The 23273-nt window shown below is 46.3% G+C and overlaps 1 protein-coding gene across 14 annotated transcripts in view; it reads left to right on the forward strand.

Annotated features, from left to right (window-relative positions):
* MARCHF7 (membrane associated ring-CH-type finger 7) overlaps nt 1-23273 on the forward strand; it is a 138878-nt gene that overhangs the window by 106815 nt on the left and 8790 nt on the right. For 13 of the 14 annotated variants that reach the window (XM_078782266.1, XM_078782275.1, XM_078782268.1 and 10 more), the window contains 3 exons: nt 18586-18695; nt 19199-19312; nt 20084-20135. In XM_078782266.1, coding sequence (XP_078638392.1) covers nt 18586-18695; nt 19199-19312; nt 20084-20135 — 276 coding nt within the window. Of the gene's footprint in view, nt 1-18585; nt 18696-19198; nt 19313-20083; nt 20136-23273 lie in introns of those variants that run through there. The other variant, XM_078782273.1, reaches the window with a different exon arrangement.

Here is a 23273-nt window from a genome sequence, read left to right on the forward strand (position 1 = left end):
TTGTCTGGGCGATATCTCAGCCATCCTTTAAGCTGGGAAGCTGAAATTTCAGCACAATAGTGAGCAAGTACTTTGTCAAAAACTGTATTTTTTGTTTTTTGATTAATCGATTAATTGATGAGTTATTTAATTATTAGCGATTAATTAAGTACTTGAACATTTCCTTTCTCTTCTGGCCATTATCTCAGGCACCTTTTGAGTTAGGAAGCTGATATTTGGACATGCCAATGACAAAGTAATTTGGCTGTGAAGGCTATTTTTGATTTATTGATTAATCAATTAATCGATTAATTATTTAATTATTCGATTAATGACTTCTTTTTTTTCTTTTTCTTTTTTTAAGTTACAGATTCGGATGAAATGGTGGTGGTTTATGTGTTCTTTTAGCCAATTTATGAATTATTTAATTTTTTTAGGATTACTATTTATTTATTTTCATTATTAATCATTTATTTATTTTCTTTCTCATCTGGGCAATATCTCAGGCACCTTTTGAGCGAGGAAGCTAATATTTGGACACGACAGTGACCAAGTGATGTAGCTATAAAGAATATTTTTGATTTATTGATTAATCATTTAATCGATTAACTATTTATTGATTAATCAATTAATTATTTCTTTTTTTATTAATGAGTTATTTCATTAAATTTCTAAAAGATCCATCTTTGGATGAAGCACTCATGGTTCCTTTATGCTATTAGCCAATTGATTAAGAAAATATTTTGTGATAACCTTTCATTGATTTTAATTATGCAATTAATCAATTATTGTACACCTCTCCCTCCCAATACAGTCTATGAGCTGCACTGCAGTATTGCCGGGCACCTGAGGCACCCCGGAAATGCCGCCCTGAAGGATAATTAATTATTTGGCATGGAAGCGGTGTACTTTGAATGTATCTGTACTTGTTTCTATTCGTTTTTGTACATTTCCTGATTGCTTCTCCTTTTTGCATCATCACATGCATATTACTGTCGAAGCAGTTTCTTGGCTATTGGGCACAATCCTGGGCGGGTCGCCACTGATGCAGCATACCTCGAATGGCTCATTCATCCCAGTAAGCTGGTACCCATTTTGCCGACCTCAGAAGGATGATAGGCTGAGTCAACCACCTGGTGTTAATTGAACAGCTGACAGGTGCTTGAACTCAGGACCCTGGGATCTCAAGCCAACCACCTTAACCGTTAAGCCACCACCAGGCTTTTGGTACAATTTGAATGGGTATAATTCTCATTTAGGGTCCCTCATCATACGCTTTTGCAGAACAAAATTTGTGGTGAGTTACGCGTATAATATAAAGCATTAGTCAATGCACCAACAACAACAACAACATGCATTTTAAAGGCCATTTTCCCTGCTAGAGCGGGGGTTAGCCTTGCGGTCCCCATGACAATCTTCTCCATTTTGCCCTATTTTCTGCATCTCTCCTTGTTAACCCCCTTGCCCGCATTTCTTCTTCCACCATCTTTAGCCAAGTCTTTCTCGGTCTTTCCCGTCTTCTACTTCCTTCTACATTCATTTCCATCACTCTTCTCAACCAGTCACTTTCATCCTTCCTCAACACATGACCAAACCATCTCAACCTGTTCCTCTTCACAGCATCAATCACAGGCTCTATTCCCATCATCTTTCGCAATTCATCATTTGTCTTCCTCTCTCTCAACGATACTCCGCACATCCGTCGAACCATTCGCATTTCCACCCTTTCCAACCTTCGTTGCTGCTCTACGTTCATTACCCATGTCTCGCTCCCATAAATCATAACACTTCTCACACATGCAGCATACACCTTTCCCTTCAGCTTCAACGACACTCCCCTCATCATCAGCACGCCACTCAATTCCCGAAACTTCTTCCATGCACATCTCACTCGAGCAACCGTTGCCGAGTCTGATCCACCTTCTCCATTCAGCATGTCTCCGAGGTAGCAAAATGTTTTCACACCTTCCAGCTTCACGCCGTCTCCAAGATCCAACTCAACATTTCCTCCATCTGCAGCTCCCTCTGTGCACACCTTACATTTGAATGTAGCTGCCACACTGGTTAATGACCCTCTCAGACCACTACATTTTTGATGAACCCACTCAGCGCACATTGTACACTGAATGGAGTTCACTCCGACACCCTTCCTACACACAGCACAGGGCCACTTCCCAGTTCTTTCCACCTCACCACATGCTTTACCACTTGCCATCACCTTCGTCTTTCCGATATTCACCTTCAGACCTTTTGTCTCCATACATTCCTTCCACGTGTTCATCTTTTCCTTCAGTCCATCCATACTTTCCGCAATCAACACCAGATCATCTGCATACAACAACTCCCGCGGTAAACCCTCCTTTACGTTCTGAGCCAGCACCTCCATCACAGCTACAAATAGTAGTGGACTTAGTACCGACCCCTGATGCACTCCCACCTTCATCTCAAACTCACCACTGTTCCCGTCCTTCGTCCTTACAGCTGTGCGCGCTCTTTTGTACATTGCCATCACTACTCTGATCAACCATTCCTCCACTCCTAACTTCCTCAATGCCCATGTCAATACTTTGCGTGGAACCCGATCGAATGCTTTCTCCAGATCAACAAACCCAAGAAACAACTTCTTCCTCTTCTCCATGTACTTCTCCTGCAACTGCCTCACAATGAAAAGCGCGTCTGTCGTTCCTCTTCCTGGCATGAATCCAAACTGCATTTCGTCGATCTTCACTTTCTTCCTTATCCTCCTCTCCAACACCCTTTCCAATACCTTCATTCCATGCTCCAATAACTTTATCGCTCGGTACGAGCCACACTCCAGAGGGTCACCTTTCCCCTTGTATAGAGGGACGAGGGTACTCAGTTCCCAATCCACTGGAATGCGGCCTTCTTTCACCACCAGATTACAGATCTCTGTCATTCTCTTCACACCCCAACTTCCTGCTGCCTTCAACATATCTCCCACAACTCCCATCGGCCCTCCCGCTTTTCTACCCTTCATTGCTTTTATCGCTTCCTCAACTTCCTTCTCAGTTATCTTCTCTGCCGGTCCTAAAACTGGGTTACTCTCTATGTTGCCATCCCATTCATTCTCTGTATTCAACAGCATTTCCATATATCTTTTCCATCTTCCTTTAATTCCATCTGGGTCGACAACGATTTGTCCCACTTCATCCTTCAAGCAACTCACCCCCATCACGTCACACCTCTCTTTCGCTATCTGCTTTGCAATCCTGAATACTGCTTTCTGACCCTCTTCCGAATCCAAGCGTTCTCCGAACATTTTCCTACATGCCTCCTGCGCCTTTGCTACCTCTTTCTTTGCAGCCTTCCTGGCTGCCTTTTTACTTTCATGCTCTGCTGTTTCTGCTCCCGTACCCTTCGCCTTCTGCCACTCCTTGAACTTCTTCCTCTTCTCGTCAATCCTCTTTCCAACTTCATCATCCCACCACCATGTTTCCGAGTGCCTCGGTGGTCCTTTTGTCCATCCACATACCTCACCAACGGCTCCCAACAGACTAGCTTTCATTGACATCCAACCACTTTCAAGCTCAACCACATCATCCTCGACCCTACTCAGCCTCTCTTTTAATGCCTCCCTTACTGTCACCTCTTTCAACCTCCACACCTTCATTCTCGGTTGGTACTTCACCCGCCGAGCTCTCCTCGCACCTTTCACCCTTACGTCGCAGACAACCAAGTGGTGCTGTGAAACAGCCTCCTCCCCCGGGATCACCTTTGTGTCTCGGAGGTGCCCCCTATCTCGCCTACGCACCATCAGGTAGTCAACGGTTGTCGTCGACCCACCTGACGTGTGTATGTAACAAGCTTATTATCCTCTTTCTGGAACTGAGTATTACAAATCAACAAATCAGCTCCATCAGCAAACTCCAAAATCCTTTCACCTTCTCCATTTCTCACACCATATCCGTAACCCCCATGAACTCCGTCAAAACCATCCATACTCCTTCCCACATGTCCATTTAGGTCTCCTACCACAACAACTTCCTCATCTTTCACGTTTTCCATCAGCTTCTCTATCGCACACCAGAACTTGTCCTTCTCTTCATCGCTCCGACCAACCTGCGGAGCATATCCCGAGATGACGTTCACCAAGAGCTTTCCGATCATCATTTTCACCATCATCAACCTATCACTCACTCTCGTCACACTCACCACACTGTCTACAAACTCCTCAGAAAACAGGACACCAACACCATTCACGCCCTCCAGGCACCCTTGCCACACAAACTTGTATTTCTGTCCCTGCCTACCCTTCACCATTCTCACACCACTTCCCTTCCATCTCGTCTCTTGCACACAACATATGTCCACTCTTCTTCTGACCAATACTGCCACCACTTCTCCTGATCTCCCTGTCATTGTCCCAACATTCCATGTCCCAAACCTCAGAAACCGATCTCCACTTCGGGCTGTACCCTGCCCACATGTAGTTGTAATTGTCATGGTTCTCTTTTTGAGGCAATGTTTTAGGCCTCCATCCAAGATATTTAAACAAAACCATGAAAACAATCTGGGAAAAGTCTCTAAGTGAGAACGTGGATTTGAGAAAGCAGGAGCAGAGGTGAAAGAACAAACGAGAATATAGGGGGCGGGGCACAAGTCGAGACGAGGAGGCCGCACGAGACACCAGGCCGCACGAGGCGCGGACAAAGAAACGACTAATTACACACAAATTTGCAACAACTACAAAACCAAAACCAAATAGAAGCACACAATAACACATACACAACAAAATACGCAGCGGAAATTTGACAAAGAAACGAACGGGAAAACACTCAAACTTTGATGCCGTGGAGAGATCAAAGCAAGCCCCGTCGCTCGAGGGACCGGAAGCGGAAGTCAATGCACCGATAGATTCAAAAAGGCCTTTTTTAAATTACTGTAAAAATGCAATAGAGATAGTGTTATTTCTGCAAGGGCCAGGCTGCTGATGCATTAAACTTAGCTCAACGTATCACTTACCATTGAAGTGGCCGACATTAACAGAACAACTGTCATGTTGATTTTATATATCCATTGTGCGGCCCTCTTCACTGCTGACCTATCAGATTTGTTGTAACGGTTATGTTGAGCAACATGTTACGTGGTTTTATTAGTAACTCTAATGCGAAATGTAAATGCATTTAGCTGTATCCAAAATGTGAAGTTTGATCCATCAGATCATTGTAAAAGTTACCTCTTAGAAGGGTGCCAGAAAGTGCCACTTGGGAGAAATCTCATCACTCACAATACATGATGAAATATCGATCTAAAAAGGGGCAAAAGAGTCATTGCGATAAAGTAATGATAGCACAATTAATCATGGTAGTATCACTTTCATATTTGTAATCTCGATAAGCGATCATAGTAAAAGGTTCATTTCTAAACGATACTCATTGATTCTTGGTTTTCTAAATGGAAGCGAACATCAACGTTGTAATTTTGTACCCACTGCAAAAATCTGCCGAATTTGAGGGGGCTAGTTTTACGCCGTTTCTGTTGTGTATACATGAATTGCATGTATATTTGGACATGTGGGCTGGCAGGATGGCTTAGGCCTTAGAGGTACAGGCACTCTCCTTTGAGTTGTCTTGCCTGTGTTTGAATCCTGACCCAGATCCAAACTGTGATCCTGGTGCTTCGCATGCAGGGTGAGGCATCAATGTGTGCGCGCCGTCCATTGAATGGACCTGAAGCGGAAGGACCCATCTTCTAGCACTGATTGTTGGCAGACAGTTAAGATCCCACAGCATCATTCACTAAGAGTGGGCGAGTTATTGCCAGCACCCTGCACAAATTCCTACACCTTCAGTCAAGTATCTTGCATCAGAATGGTGCCCCCCTTCAGAATTTATTCTTGCTTAGAAACGTTTCTTGTAGAGTCATCAAGCATCCAGAACTCGGTGTGTGCACGTGCATGCGGTTTTTCTTCTTCTTCTTCTTCTTCTTTCTTTTGTAGACATAGTCGAGGCTCATGGAAGAGCTATAATTCGTACGGATCAGGACACATAAAAAAAATAAACGTTGAGAGAGGGGGAAAACACCAACAGCGGCGTTTGAGGCCAAAATCGAGGCAGACTTGAACAAATTAATGGGTGTGATGAGGAATGAAATGCAGGAGACGATGCATAGAATGGACAAGATTGATACAGAAGGAAACTTTAGGAGGGAAAACTGCAAATTTGGAAGGAGGAGTAGTGATTGAGGTGGAATGAAGGAGGGGAGGGGGAGGAGATGTTAACGATGGTAGAAAATGCATCGTGGCTTTGGATTGGGGACAATCTGAAATGGTCGTGAATAGCTGTCTTGAAGACCTGCAGGGACGAATGAGATTGAAGAGAATGTGGAAGTTTGTTCCACAGGTGGGAGTGGGAGAAAAGAGGACCGAATGAGTTGAGTTGAGCAGTGATTCTGGTTTTAGGTAGTCTAACCAGAAAGGGGTTGATGGTGGACTGTGTGTGCCCTGCAGAAATGTGTGGGAATGGGGTGGGGTGGGGCAAAACACGGATAGAGCAGAGGGTGAAAGACCAGAAAGGAGGCGGTAGAAGACAGAGAAACCTCCGACATGTCTCCGATGGCATCGTGATAAACCCATGGACTCGGCTTCATCACATGACTTTCCAATAATCTTGCAGGCCTTGGTTTCCACTACGTCTTGCTGAGCAAGGTGTGCAGTAGGGGAGCCAGGCTCAGAGAGGAGAGCAGTATGCAAGCTGTGGATGAAGGCCTTGTGGGTGGATAAAAGTTCAGATGTGCCACGGAAAGACTTTGCATGGTGGGGGATGCCCAGTTGGCAGTTGATTTTAGGCGAAAAATGTTTTGTCCAAGAATAATAATGGTTGATAGGCCCAAAGGTTAGAGTGACTGAACCTCAAGGGGATTGTTAAGGAAGTGGATGAGAGGATTCGCCAGACATTATTTTTCGAAGAGAGTTGATAAGAGTGAGATTTGTCAGGATTGAAAGACTTATTCCAAGTGTTTGACCTGCTACTGACTTTTTTTCAAGGTCTGCTGATAGGGAAGAGGCTGCAGCCTTCCTGTGTATCTGAAGGATGAGGCAGAGGGTGGAGTCTTCAGCAAGTAGATATAGGGGATTTTCCAGTGAGTCAGTTCGTTGATGAAGATTAGGAATCGGACTGGGTCACAACTACCTTAAAGCACTCCAGCCTTGGCAGGGAGACAAGATGAGCAGATCTCGTGAAGAGCCACACATTGGCTACACGAGTAGAGGAAGTCAATAAGTTGTTTGTCACACGTTTTTTCATTTTTTTTTTTTTGTTTGTTTATGTACTATGGAGTAATCTGCATTAAATTTTCTGTAATGGTTCAAGTAACTTAGCTATCAACCGTTTCTTTGCCTTTGTCGAACTGCCTCTGGCCCAATTGTCACTTTTTTGTGTGATGGCAGCAGCAGAAGTGACAAGTATCTGATACATTGCTGCAGCATTAATCACCCATCTACATGAAAGTGCTATTGTTGTTGGATTATCCCTGTATACATTTTGCAATGATAAGATTGCTCGTGTTTACGTTGAAATCACTAGTCTGTTGTATTAATTTTCATCACCCTGAGCTTTTGCTCTGGGCTCCACTGACTGGCTGGTTTCCCTCCCGTGTTATGAATGGGGATCGGTCTGACTCGAGTTTCAGCACAACGATTTGGAATGTCAATTTTTGTCTGTCTTCAAAGCATTAATCTTATTGAATGTTTTCGCGCTCTTGCCCTTGGCGCATGGCGGATTCTAAACAGGAACTATACTCGTGCTATATCACTTGAGGATGGCTACCATTCGCACGTTTTGAGGAAACTTCAGATTTGTTGCCATGTTGGAATTCCAAATCTGTTTTGGGTGCAAACTTGAATACGCTTTCAAACATTATACATACAGAAAATGTTACCCTCTCCAGGGGGTGTTGTGTTTGGGTCTGTTTGTTAGTAGTGTATGTTTGTCTGTCCGCACATAATGTGCTGCAATAGACCACAAACACCACCTGGTGCGAGCTACTAATTGCACGTTAGGTTTTTTTGTTTTTTTTTCAACCGATTACTTGTACAACGTGCGTAGTATTTTAATGCAAGTAGTCTACAAAGGATGTACTATTAAGAACACGAGTGTATTTCTAAAGTACGTACTATTAGAATGTGACTATGTCTACTGTTACGTGGTCCTCCCGGTGACTACCTGGTCTCGGTGACCCCCGGACCGTGAGAGGAACTCCGCCAGAAAGATCTATGATTTATACGCTTTTGTAACGCAATCGATATGAAAGACACAACAATTCAAGTCAATAAGAAACCCCACACCAAGGATCCGGATTCATCAATAATATATTCCCCAATCAATCAACAACCATCAATAATCAATCACCCATTTACTAAGATGGCCATCTCATGTATGTCCCCCCTTTCCCCACTCATGACTCCTCAATGGTCACTGTCCCTCACAATGTCTCTGGGCCCCTCCTGGCCAAGGTGAAGGTCGACTTCTCCGCACACGGGTGGTTGAACGGACCCCTGGCTGACGTGCTCCAAACGTGCACGTCACGTACCGGGAACAACTGCTGCAGCGCCCTCCTCCTTGCACAGCCAAGCGGGCAAAAGCAAAGCGCGGCTGGCAAAGCGCGCGAGGCCCAAGGTGCGACCCGTACGCGACCTTGTAGACGTCGAGGCGAACTGTGCCGGACGCTTGGTTCCGTGCACGAACCCACGGCAACTTGACGTGCAATCGGTAATTACCCCGCGCAGGTAACTCCTTTCACCAGACGGGCTTTCAAACGCAGCGTCCCCCACGCTGCTCAATATCGACACCGCTCGCGTCGGAGCTGGGCGAGGAAGAGGAAGATCGCCGCTTCTCCCGGACCTCGTGTCTTTTTCTTCTTCCGGTTCACTATCCCGTTTCCGGTCTCCTGTTATCAGGATCCTCTCTAACCCTTTAACCACAACAACCTTTAATAGAATAAACATTAATAAGCAATGACATGAATAGTGTTACGTGGTCCCCTCGGTGACTACCTGGTCTCGGTGACCCCCGGACCGTGAGAGGACCTTCGCCAGAAAGTAGTATTATATATATGCGCTTTCGCAACGCAATCCCTATGAATTCCACCCAAGAGAAACTGATGTGCAATGATATATTTCCAGGGTAAGGATATCATACGATTTCAATGATACACTCACGGATATTCACCGAGCAATCAACAACAAACAACCATCAACAATTCCCAATCCACAATCAATTCCCTATATGATTAAGATGGCCATCTTATATATGTGTGTCCACTTCTGTACTCACGACCCCCTTTTGGTCTCTGCCCCTCACAATGTCTCTGGGCCCCTCCTGACCGAGATGCTGGTCGGCGTCGCCGCACTCGGGCGGTTGAACGAACCCCGGGTGGACGTGTTTCCACCAGGCAGGTATCGTACCAGGCACCGCGGCTGCAGCCCCTCGTGGCCACGCGAAGCGGGTACGGTAAAGCAAGCCACAAGCCCCACGCCGCTTGCAAGGCGTGTTAGGCCCCAACGTGCGACCCGTACGCGTCTGTTTAGACGGTGCCGCGAACGGTGCCAGACGCGGGGTCGATGCACGGCCCCACGTCAACTTGACGTCTCCACCGGGTAGGTACACGTCCCGGTAACTCCTCTCGCCAGATGGGCTTCGGAACGCCGCTTTTCCACGCGGCGCAAGGTCGATCCCACCTTTCGTCGGAGCGGGGCGAGGAAGAAGAATACTCGTCGCTTTTCTTCCTCGTGTCTTTTTCTCTTCCGTTTCCGGTCACTTCCGTTTCCGGACACTTTTCAGAAGGGCTCCTGACCCTCCAACCACAACAACCCTTAATCTATTACACATGGATAAGCAAAGACCTGAATGGTAATTCACATACATTCACATAAATATGTAACACTCCCCCCCTTCAAGAAAGAAAGTTTGAACCCAGCGAAAACTTTCTTTGCCGGCCAATTTGGAGAAACAAACCAGATAAATCAACCCCCCCACATTATCAGTTCCCCCCGGGCACAGTTATCACTTAAAAATAAAGCAACCAAAATTTCACCACAACCCCTCCAGATTACTCCCTCTGGACTAAGCACCAGCAACGACATTGTCCCTGCCAAATCAAACTCCATCTCATGACCCTCTGACTTTGACCGTCAGTTTCTTGTGAATGAAGGTTAAGGGGTTGCTCAAAGATCCAAAGTTAAGCAACTCGATAGCACTTTTTCCGGGAGGCCAAGCCGAGTATTCACTACATGGATGCCTTTAGGAACGTGGAGTTCACGGTTAGTCCGTGCAGGAAAGTTCTCTACATGGGCGCCTTGAGGAACGTGGAGTTCACGGTTAGTCCGTGCATGAAAGTTCACTACATGGACGCCTTTAGGAACGGCGTTCACGGTTAATCCGTGTAGGAATCTTGGCTCGGCGGCTCCGCCGCATTCAGTGCTTCAACTTCTCAGAACTTCCCTAATAATTAGGGTGGGACCACTTGTCCCTGTAGTCCCATGAATAGCGGTCTCCTTCTCGGCCACTACTTTGCCCATCCTTCCTTCGGGAGCGGCCGTAACTCAGGGAGCCTCCATAATAATATTGACTGCGGCCACCACCAAAACTACCGCCCAGTTGTCCTCTCCTGTAGACCTCTCGACGCCTACGAAATGCCTTCCCTACTGTTATGGTCCGACCCTCCAAATCCTTGCCATTCCAATTCTTCTCTGCCTCTCTGGCGTCTTTTGTGCTGGCAAACGTGACAAAGCCGAACCCTCTGGACTGTTGCGTTTCCCAGTCTCTTACCAACCGCACTTCCACCAGCGGCCCATATCTGTTGAAGACAGAGGTCAGAACTTCTTCCTCTGTTTTGAAGTTCAGTCCCCCTACAAATAACTTGGCACTTTTGTCGCCATCCCGAGCTGGTGTGGTGTTATTTTCCCTGCTGGGCTCTTTACCAACCCTCAGGTTACCATAAACTTGACCCCCGGCCAAATCATTCCCGATAACCACAGATACACCCTCTACAGGAAGCGTGGCTTGTAAACCGACGGTGACCGCTCCTGACACCAAATCGGACTCCAAATGGATGACATGAAGGGGAGCACTAACACCGCCCCCGATCCCCTGTAAACGAACACTATCCCCCGTTGCCGTCTCCTCGGACCATGGCAAAATGCCTTCAAGCATTAAAGATTGATGTGCCCCTGTGTCCCTCAATATCCTAACCGGTTTCCGGTTAGTCGAGGCTCCATCCCGTGACACAAACCCCTCTGAAATAAATGGTTGGTAACCCTTTTGATGGCGATTTCTCACAATGACCATTGCATTTGGAGTCGTAATAGTCAGACTCCGCTCTGGGTCTTCCCTTTTCATGCGGTAACAACTGGACATCGTGTCCAGGTTTCTTGCAAAAAGCGCAAGTAGGCCCGGAGGAAAAACTCGTGGTCTGCCTCGGGCCCCCCGAACTATAAGTTTGTCTTGGGCCCGCATCCCTCTGATTTCGAACAGGTGGGGTATCATAGTTGTCCCCATAATCATCTCGAGGCCGCCGCCATGTAAGGTCGTTCTCCGCACCGGGTGTTCCATAACTCCCCTGCTGAAGTCTAGGCGAGGAGTTAGGTTTGTGGACCCCTATTCGGTGGGTTAAGGCATAATCATCTGCCATGGTGGCTGCGTCCCACAACTTTGGTACTTTCTTTTCCTGCAGGTACACTTTGATGTCCTCGTGGACACACTGCTGGAATTCCTCCACCAGGATCAAGTCCCGCAATGTTTCGAAGTCTTTCCCGACTCCTTTTGACTCACACCACCGATCAAACATGTTTTCTTTCACTCTGGCAAACTCCACATGGGTCTCACTCTCCCTCTTCCTGGCATTCCTGAATTTTTGCCTGTAAGCTTCCGGAACCAACTCATAGGCTTTGAGGATGTGCTTCTTCAGTACCTCATAATCTGCACATTGGTCCATTGGTAGCGCCGAATAAATTTCCTGAGCTTTCCCCACCAGCACACTATGCACGAGTATGGTCCAGGCCTCCTCCGGCCAGTTTAATTGTCGAGCCACTTTCTCAAAGTGTGGAAAAAATTTCGCGACTTCCTTTTCACTGAACGGTGGAACCAGCCTCACATGTCTGCCCACATCCCAGGTTTTCTGGTTAGGTGTCGACCCCGTCAGCAAGGGTGGTGCCTCTCCCCGTTCTCTCATTAACTCCAGCTCCTTGAATTTGATTTCTTGCTGAAGCTCCATGTCACGTTCCTTTAATTCCCTTTCCGCTTTTCTCTCCTCTGCTTCGAGGTCCCTTGCAGCTCTCCTCTCCTCTGCTTTTCTCCCTTCTAACCTTTCCTGGAGTTCTCGTTCCACTCTCCTTTCCTCTGCTTGTTTCTCTTCTCTCCTCGCTTCTGCTTTCCTTTCTTCTTCTTTTAACCTTTCCTGGAGTTCTCGTTCCACTCTCCTTTCCTCTGCTTGTTTCTCTTCTCTCCTCGCTTCTGCTTTCCTTTCTTCTTCTTTTAACCTTTCCTGGAGTTCTCGTTCCACTCTCCTTTCCTCTGCTTGCTTCTCTTCTCTCCTCTCTTCTGCTTTCCTTTCCTCTTCTGATCTTTCCTTTTCTGCTTTCCTTTCTTCTTCTGCTCTTTCCTTTTCTGCTTTCCTTTCTTCTTCTTTGATCCGTTCCTGGCTCCGTAATTGCAACTCCAGTTTCCGGAGCTCAACGTCTTCTGGTTCTTCGGGTAGCCACTCCCAGGCTAACTCGTCCCATGTTCCTAATCCCACCATAGATTGTATCACCGTGGCCTGCAACTCTGCCTTCCTCAAATTAGTTCGGACCTCCAAGTTAAAATGTTTGGCCAATTTCAAGAGGTCCGACTTTAGTAACGCTCGGAACTGTGCCTCACTCGGTGTTACCGCAAAGTTCTGTGCCACAAACGCCATGGTGACTATCGTTAACACCTGTTAACCTTCACCCAAGACTTTACCCCAATTTCCCCAAAAAGTTACCACTTAATACTTAATTAATAAATTTTAATTAATAAAAATATTATTTTATTATTTTATACAAATACACTTTTAGATCCCGGACGTAGACCCAATTGCGAAATCGTAATTTGGACGAGCCCCCAATTCTGTTACGTGGTCCCCTCGGTGACTACCTGGTCTCGGTGACCCCCGGACCGTGAGAGGACCTTCGCCAGAAAGTAGTATTATATACATGCGCTTTCGCAACGCAATCCCTATGAATTCCACCCAAGAGAAACTGATGTGCAATGATATATTTCCAGGGTAAGGATATCATACGATTTCAATGATACACTCACGGATATTCACCGAGCAATCAACAACAAACAACCATCAACAATTCCCAATCCACAATCAATTCCCTATATGATTAAGATGGCCATCTTATATATGTGTGTCCACTTCTGTACTCACGACCCCCTTTTGGTCTCTGCCCCTCACAATGTCTCTGGGCCCCTCCTGACCGAGATGCTGGTCGGCGTCGCCGCACTCGGGCGGTTGAACGAACCCCAGGTGGACGTGTTTCCACCGGGCAGGTATCGTACCAGGCACCGCGGCTGCAGCCCCTCGTGGCCACGCGAAGCGGGTACGGTAAAGCAAGCCACAAGCCCCACGCCGCTTGCAAGGCGTGTTAGGCCCCAACGTGCGATCCGTACGCGTCTGTTTAGACGGTGCCACGAACGGTGCCAGACGCGGGGTCGATGCACGGCCCCACGTCAACTTGACGTCTCCACCGGGTAGGTACACGTCCCGGTAACTCCTCTCGCCAGACGGGCTTCGGAACGCCGCTTTTCCACGCGGCGCAAGGTCGATCCCACCTTTCGTCGGAGCGGGGCGAGGAAGAAGAATACTCGTCGCTTTTCTTCCTCGTGTCTTTTTCTCTTCCGTTTCCGGTCACTTCCGTTTCCGGACACTTTTCAGAAGGGCTCCTGACCCTCCAACCACAACAACCCTTAATCTATTACACATGGATAAGCAAAGACCTGAATGGTAATTCACATACATTCACATAAATATGTAACAATAGTAACTCCTCTAAATCCGGGATCCGTAACACTCCCCCCCTTCAAGAAAGAAAGTTTGAACCCCGCGAAAACTTTCTGTGCCGGCCACTTTGATAAACCAACCCGATACCCCAAATCATTAGTTCCCCCCGGGCACAATTATCGCATCTCAAAAATAAAGCAACAAACTTTCACCAAAACCCCCCAGAGATTCCAAGGTAATTCCCTCTAGACCAAGCGTCAACCACTTCTAGTTGCTCTTGGATGGAGGCCCAGCTGAGTACTCACTACATGGACGCCTTAAGGAATGTGGGGTTCACGGTTAGTCCGGGGAGGAAAGGTCATTACATGGACGCCTTTAAGAACGTGGAGTTCACGGTTAGTCCGTGTAGGAACGTTCCCTACCGGGACGCCTTTTAAGAACGTGGCGTTCACGGTTAGCCCGTGTAGGAGCCCAGGCTCGGCGGCTCCGCCGTATATAGAGTGCTTCAACTTCTCCGGACTCCTAACAGTTACGGTGGGACCCCTTGTCCCAGCAGTCCCCTGACTGGCGGTCTCCTTCTCGGCCAGTCCTCTGCCAATCATTCTTTCGGGAGATGCCGTAACTCTGGGAGCCTCCATAGTAATATCGGCTGCTGCCAACACCAAAACTACCGCCAAGTGGTCCTCTTCTGTAGACCTCTCGACGCCTACGAAATGCCTTCCCTACTGTTATGGTCCGACCCTCCAAATCCTTACCATTCCAATTCTTCTCTGCCTCCCTGGCGTCTTTTGTGCTTGCAAACGTGACAAAGCCGAACCCTCTTGACCGTTGCGTTTCCCTGTCTTTTACCACCCGCACTTCCACCAGCGGCCCATATCTGTTGAAGACAGAGGTCAGAACTTCTTCCTCTGTGTTGAAGTTCAGTCCCCCTACAAATAACTTGGCACTTTTGTCGCCATCCCAAGCTGGGGTGGTGTTATTTCCCCTGCGGGGCTCTTTACCCACCCTCGGGTTACCATAAATTTGCCCCCCGGCCAAATCATTCCCGATAATCACAGATACCCCCTCTACAGGAAGCGTGGCTTGTAAACCGACGGTGACCGGTCCTGACACCAAATCGGATTCCAAATGGATGACATGAAGTGGAGCACTAACACAGCCACCGATCCCTTGTAACCGAACACTATCACCAGTTGCGGTACTCTTTGACAATGGCAAAATGCCTTCAAGCATTAAGGATTGATGGGCTCCTGTGTCCCTCAATACCCTAACAGGTCTTGGGTTAGTCAAGTCTCCCTCGAGGGAGACCAACCCCTCATAAATAAATGGTTGGTAACACTTCTGTGGGCAATTTCTTACGCTTGCCATCGCATTCGGAGTTGTAATAGTCGGACTCCGCTCTGGGTTTTCCCTTTTCATGAGGTAACAACTGGACATCAAGTGTCCAGGTTTCTTGCAAAAAGCGCAAGTAGGTCCAGAGGAGAAACTCGTGGTCTGCCTCGGGCCCCCCGAAAAATAAGTTTGTCCTGGGCCCGTCGCCCTCTGATTTTGAACAGTTTCGGTATCAGCGTTGTCCCCATAATCATCTCGAGGCCGCCGCCATGTATTGTCGTTCTCCGCACCTGCTGTTCCACAACTCCCCTGCGGAAATCTAGGCGAGGAGTTAGGTTCGTGGACCCCTATCCGGTGTGTTAAGGCATAATCATCTGCCATGGTGGCTGCGTCCCACAACTTCGGTACTTTCTTTTCCTGCAGGTACACTTTGATGTCCTCGTGGACACACTGTTGAAACTCCTCCACCAGGATCAAGTCACGCAATGCTTCGAAGTCGTTCCCGACTCCTTTTGACTCACACCACCGATCAAACATGTTTTCTTTCACTCTGGCAAACTCCACATGGGTCTCACTCTCCCTCTTCCTGGCATTCCTGAATTTTTGCCGGTAAGCTTCAGGAACCAACTCATAGGCTTTGAGGATGTGCTTCTTCAATACCTCATAATCTGCACATTGGTCCATTGGTAGCGCCGAATAAATCTCTTGAGCTTTACCCACCAGCACACTTTGCACTAGTATGGTCCAGGCCTCCTCCGGCCAGTTTAACTGTCGAGCCACTTTCTCAAAGTGTGGAAAAAATTGAGTGACTTCCTTTTCACTGAAGGGTGGAACCAGCCTCACATGTCTGCCCACCTCCCAGGTTTTCTGGCTAGGTGTCGACCCCGTCAGCAAGGGTGGTACCTCTCCCCGTTCTCTCATTAAATCCAGCTCCTTGAATTTAATCTCTTGCTGAAGCGCCAGATCACGTTCCTTCAACTCCCTTTCGGCTTTTCTCTCCTCTGCTTCGAGTTCCCTGGCAGCTCTCCTCTCCTCTGCTTTTCTCCCTTCTAACCTTTCCTGGAGTTCTCGTTCCACTCTCCTTTCCTCTGCTTGTTTCTCTTCTCTCCTCTCTTCTGCTTTCCTTTCCTCTTCTGCTCTTTCCTTTTCTGCTTTCCTTTCTTCCTCTGCTCTTTCCTTTTCTGCTTTCCTTTCTTCTTCTTTTAACCTTTCCTGGAGTTCTTGTTCCACTCTCCTTTCCTCTGCTTGTTTCTCTTCTCTCCTCTCTTCTGCTTTCCTTTCCTCTTCTGCTCTTTCCTTTTCCGCTTTCCTTTCTTCTTCTTTGATCCGTTCCTGGCTCCGTAATTGCAACTCCAGTTTCCGGATCTCAACGTCTTCTGGTTTTTCGGGTAGCCACTGCCAGGCTAACTCATCCCATGTTCCTAATCCCACCATAGATTGTATCACCGTGGTCTGCAACTCTGCCTTCCTCAAATTAGTTCGGACCTCCAAGTGAAAATGTTTGGCCAATTTCAAGAGGTCCGCTTTTAGTAACGCTCGGAACTGTGCCTCACTAGGTGTTACCGCAAAGTTCTGTGCAACAAACGCCATGGTGACTATCGTTAACACCTGTTAACCTTCACCCAAGACTTTACCACAATTTCTCAAAAATTTACCAATTAATTAATTAATTTTAATTACTACAAATTATTATTTTATTATGTTATACAATTTTAGATCCCGGAATTCAATTGGACGAGCCCCCAATTTTGTTACGTGGTCCTCCCGGTGACTACCTGGTCTCGGTGACCCCCGGACCGTGAGAGGAACTCCGCCAGAAAGATCTATGATTTATACGCTTTCGTAACGCAATCAATATGAAAGACACAACAATTCAAGTCAATAAGAAACCCCACACCAAGGATCCGGATTCATCAATAATATGTTCCCCAATCAATCAACAACCATCAATAATCAATCACCCATTTACTAAGATGGCCATCTCATGTATGTCCCCCCTTTCCCCACTCACGACCCCTCAATGGTCACTGTCCCTCACAATGTCTCTGGGCCCCTCCTGGCCATGGTGAAGGTCGACTTCTCCGCACACGGGTGGTTGAACGGACCCCTGGCTGACGTGCTCCAAACGTGCACGTCATGTACCGGGAACAACTGCTGCAGCGTCCTCCTCCTTGCACAGCCAAGCGGGCAAAAGCAAAGCGCGCTGGCAAAGCGTGCGAGGCCCAAGGTGCGACCCGTACGCGTCCTTGTAGACGTCGAGGCGAACTGTGCCGGACGCTTGGTTCCGTGCACGAACCCACGGCAACTTGACGTGTAATCGGTAATTACCCCGCGCAGGTAACTCCTTTCGCCAGACGGGCTTTCAAACGCAGCGTCCCCCACGCTGCTCAATATAGACACCGCTCGCATCGGAGCTGGGCGAGGAAGAGGAAGATCGCCGCTTCTCCCGGACCTCGTGTCTTTTTCTTCTTCCGGTTCACTATCCCGTTTCCAGTCTCCTGTTATCCGGAGCCTCTCTAACCCTTTAACCACAACAACCTTTAATAGAATAACTATTAATAAGCAATGACATGAATAGTAACTCCTCTAAATCCGGGATCCGTAACACTACACAATACATACGATTGGAACGTGATTCTATACAATAAAACCAAAAAGGTCTGTTTGTCCGCTGTATGAACATAAACCTACGTGGTCAATCCATCGTCTGCACACCCAATACACAAACACCACTCAAAAGTCCTGACAGGGTCTGCAATCTCTGATTGCTCTTTCTACTTTGCAATGTGGTATTAAGGAACGCGTGACGTATTTTGTGACTGCCTTTTAACCGTGTTTCTCTACTTCTTTTATCATCTCAACCTTTTAGATGGTAAAGATTTGTGTTTGTGGGTATGTCTTTTCACATATGATTGAGCTTCGGGTGTGGAATGGGGGTCAGGTGATTGTCGAATGCAATATAACGTTCATTGTGTAACCTTCTTGTACGTAACTTGGTTTCCTCGACATGCATTGGGTTTTGTGACATATCTCCACCCAAAATGTTCATAGCACTTGATTGCCTTGGCATCATCATGGTTTTGCCCTGGGTAATCATAGACGGGCAAGGAAAGTATCCAATGGATGTGGATTCCCAAGGAAATATTCTTTGTGATAAATGAGTGTTGGAAATTAATAAGGAAACTGGCCCATTTCCTTTGAAAATATGCATCGACTCCAATGTTGCATAGTTGTATATTTTGTATAGGTGGGTTAAGCTGTGTTTGCCTGAAGCAGGTTGATGTATTGCAGGTGCAGATCCGCACACGGTGCTGATCTGTGAGCTGTGCAAACAGCGACTCACAATCGACATGCCAGACTTTGACATTTACCGTCTCTATCAACAACACTCCTCTACGCAGGTCAGCTTCTAATGATTTCCAATAGTGTGAGCAACGATGCATTTATGATGTGCTCTTGTAAAGCAGTTTGGTCCACGGTCTGCAATGCATACCATTTGGGGATTTCGAAGAGATTACTCCATTGGCCTCTTTCATGTTACTTTGGAGCGAAACATGCGTTCACTAAAAATAGGTTTCGTGTTCAAATATTTAAAACAAAACGTGAAATGTACAAATGTCCATGTTGTGTGTGCATTTTCTTGTCACAGCGTCTCTGCATTTGTTGGTCAGGCATCGTTGCCCGTCACCAAGATGTAGCACTTCTGTTGCATTGTAAATGATGTGGTTGCCTGTTAGTTTGGATCGGCTCTATTGACAGGATTTGTTATTATGCAAGCTTTATCGATTCTTAGATGAAGAAACTGAAGCAATTAAAAATCCGTGAAACTTTTATGATATTTTTTTTTTTCTTCTTCTTCTTTTCCCGCGCCCCTCCCCACCCCCTCCCTTTCCCCACCCCCTAGGTTCAAGATAACTTTGTGTCCTCTGGCCTCTACCTGGTGTTGCTGCTTCATTTGTGTGAGCAGCGTTTTGCAGACGTAGCAAGCACCCCACAGCAACGCCCCCGTTCAGGAAGAGTGAGTCCTTTCTTCCTTTTTATCATTTTTCTCAATACCCTGATGTAGGTTGTAATCTGTTGCCTAGAATAAAACCACCGTTTAGAGGCCATTTTTCCCCGCAAAGCGGGGGTTGGCCTTTTCGGGGACCGTGGTAGTTGTTGTTTTTTGGTCCCCTTTTTGAAGCAATGTTTTACGGCCGGATGCCCTTCCTGACGCCAACCCTTTTTGCCGCCTTCAACGACAAACAGGGAATTACCAGTGAACTGGTACTCAATTAGCCGACCTCGGAAGGATGACAGGCTGAGTCAACCCCCCTGGCATTAATTCGGCGATCGACCGAGATTCGAACCCAGGATCCTAGGATCCCAAGCCGACACCCTAGCCGCTAGCCCAACACCAGGGTGCCTAGAATGATGGACATTTTACGAGGGTGTTACTGAAAATTGCTTTCTTGCCTTTCTATGACTTGTCAACAAATGTTGATGTCTTTTGAGATTTATAAGTTGAACTTCCACAGTTTTCATCGACTTCCAATGTTAGCGGCTTGTGCTTTAATCCATATATTCAGTACCCAGGGAGTCCCAATATATTTGCCTTACTGGTATGTTGTGAAGAATCCTGCATTCTTTCTCACCCCTCAATGCTCCCCCACTTCCCACCTTATTCCTTTTCAACATTGTCCTATTAAATTTTTTGTTTGATACAAGTATGTACCTTTCCAGGAAAAAAAAAATCCTGGTAGAGTTTAGTTGCCTGTGGTTTCTAGTTATTGCATGATGTGCATTTCAGTTATTTCGTCTGGCACAGTTCTTGCAGCGACAACGGCAAGATGAACCTGAAAGTAGGTCTCACCACGTCTTTCCAATGTAACTAGCGCTCTAAGACTTGCATGTTATGCAAGCAATGACAGTCTATCTTCTACAATTCAGTCATTGCAAGGCTTGGAAATCCCCCTCCCTCTCCAAATATTTCATAAATTAGTTTTGCATACCACAGTTTAAATGATTCATTTCCATTAAAAAAAGTATTACTCGTGACATACCCTGATTCACACAACTTTTATTTTGATCATTTGTTAATGTAAAGCTGGTTACATGCTGTGCTGAACTTACTGAATTGATTTGGCCATTCCCTTGTTGGTGTTACACTTGCATTCTGTGGCCAAGTTGTAAATATGTAGAGGGGGTGAAGATGGATTGATAAATGCTTATGGCAAAGCATGCAGCTGAACAATGATTGGCAGGTGGCCTTGCGGATCACTAACGACAAAGTTGTGCCCCATCGAGATGGGGACTGATGGCGCAAAGACGAATTGTGACCCTCGTTGCAATTGTACACCACTCGGCGCCCTCATTCTTTCCCAAATACATATGTACATACATTCATACATACATACATACATACATACATACATACATACATACATACATACATACATACACATCTACATACGTACATATGTGTATGGACATGAATGAGGGCTGTTTAAAAACGCCTCTGATTCGTTTTCTCCAAAACAGGTAAATATAGTCAAATGAAACATAACGCAGTCTGTGCAGGGTTCAAAATTAGTGGTGGCCCGGAAGCCAATGGCCAGCAGAAACTGTCCTTGGTGGCCCGTCTGGCCAATAAAAATTGCCGCTTTCAAAATAATTTTATTTCAGAAAAAGTGGATGAAAAAACGAACTTCTGATGAGCATAAACATTCCTCGTCTTTTGGATCCTCGGGGTCGTTTGGGTCTTCACGGCGTTTAGGGATTCTCGGGGTCATTTTGGTCTTCGAGGTCCTCTGGTTCTTCGTGGTATTTAAGGGTCTTCAGGATATTTTGGGGCCTTCATGGTCTTGAGGGTCTTGGGGGCAGGGGGGTATTAAAGGTTCTTAAAAGGTCTAACGTGTCTCAGAAGGCCAAAGGGTTGAAAGGTACATTCCAATAGTACATAATTAATAGACAGGATGCCATTGAGTTCAAACGGTATGTATTTAATAGATATACTGATGCCACATGGCTGGAGAAGATAATATTGTTTTCTTCTTCAAACAAAAAAATTCTGGCTCCAGACCATGCGACCAATCATGTTGAAATTTTAAACAAGTATTCCCCTTTACTACTACTTCATAATTTCGAAGTTTCACATCTATGAATGGAGCGGTTCGAGAGAAATTGTTTTTAAAAGATTTAATGTTTAATCCAATATGGCTGCCAAAACATGTGACCTATGAATTTTTTGTGAACACCATGGTATCCCCAAGGCATAGTAAACATCTGTGTGAAGCTTTCACTCGATCTGTCTTGCTGTTCTGGAGGAGTTGATTTTGAAATGTTTATTCTTCAAAGAATCGTAGCTGCCAAACCATGTGACCTATGACAAAATGGCCGGGGGCACATTTGGTCGTCATGGATAGGCAATCGTGCCTGTAAAGTTTTGCCTCAACCTGTTCTTCCGTTTTGGGGAAGAAGGGTTTTTGGTCGTTTTTTTAAGGATTTTATGTTCAATCCAACATGGCTGTTGACTTGAATCATGTGACCGATGACGTCATCAATTTAATTCACCCATACAATGTTTGCGTAGATGATGCTCAAGTTTTCATACTGATTGGATCGTGTTCTACTTGTCGAAATATGATGTCATAGTGGAGGCACCTATGACGTCATCAATATGTTATTCCCCATGGGGAGTACTTTTAAATGAGTCATGCCTCAGTTTTTTTTTTTCCGTGGCGAGGTTTCAGAGATATAGAGGGTCAAAGTTTTTTGGGGTTTTCAAGATAACGCCCATACCATGTGACTGTGACTTGTGACGTCATAATTAGCATTAACAATAATACAGGAGTATCCGCCCCTTTTGTGAAAATTTTGCATCGATTGGACCAACGGTTGTAGAGAAAATTAGTGTTAACGGGAAATTAGTTTTAACCCGAAAAATCACGGCAGAAGAAAAATAGGAATAATCTTAACAAAATCAGTAGGGTACCGTAGCCTGAAAGGCATGCAGTAGTATCCTCATAACCAAAAAAAGATAACATTGTAACGAAGCATATATTAATTAATACTACTACTACTACTTCTACTAATAGCATCATTTGGCAATAATAATAATGACCGTATGATCTCTCCCTGGCCCAAGCACATTTGGGCGTGTTGAAAGGCAAGCTAATGCTCAATGTGGGCTTATTGAAAGGCAAGCTAATGCTCAATGTGGGCTTACTGAAAGGCAAGCTAATGCTCAATGTGGGCTTGTTGAAAGGCAACCTCATGCTCAATGTGGGCTTATTGAAAGGCAAGCTAATGCTCAATCTGGGCTTGTTGAAAGGCAACCTAGTGCTCATTCTGGGCTTGGTGAAAGGCAAGCTAGTGCCCAATCTGGGCTTGTCGAAAGGCAACCTCGTGCTCAATCTGGGCTTGTTGAAAGGCAAGCTCGTGCTCAATCTGGGCTTGTTGAAAGGGAAGCTAATGCTCAATCTGGGCTTGTTGAAAGGCAAGCTGGTGCTCAATCTCGGCTTGTTGAAAGGCAACCTCATGCTCAATCTCGGCTTGTTGAAAGGCAAGCTCATGCTCAATCTGGGCTTGGTGGAAGGCAAGCTAGTGCTCAATCTGGGCTTGGTGGAAGGCAAGCTAGTGCTCAATGTGGGCTTGTTGAAAGGCAACCTAGTGCTCAATCTGGGCTTGTTGAAAGGCAACCTAGTGCTCAATCTGGGCTTGTTGAAGGGCAACCTCGTGCTCAATGTGGGCTTGTTGAAAGGCAAGCTCGTGCTCAATCTGGGCTTGGCGAAAGGCAAGCTAATGCTCAATGTGGGCTTATTGAAAGGTAAGCTAATGCTCAATGCGGGCTTACTGAAAGGCAAGCTAATGCTCAATCTGGGCTTGTTGAAAGGCAAGCTCGTGCTCAATCTGGGCTTGTTGAAAGGCAACCTAGTGCTCAATCTGGGCTTGGTGAAAGGCAAGCTAATGCTCAATCTAGGCTTGTTGAAAGGCAACCT

Source organism: Myxine glutinosa, chromosome 7 (genome assembly GCF_964187855.1).
Source record: "Myxine glutinosa chromosome 7, kmMyxGlut1.1, whole genome shotgun sequence".
NCBI classification, from domain to species: domain Eukaryota; kingdom Metazoa; phylum Chordata; class Myxini; order Myxiniformes; family Myxinidae; genus Myxine; species Myxine glutinosa.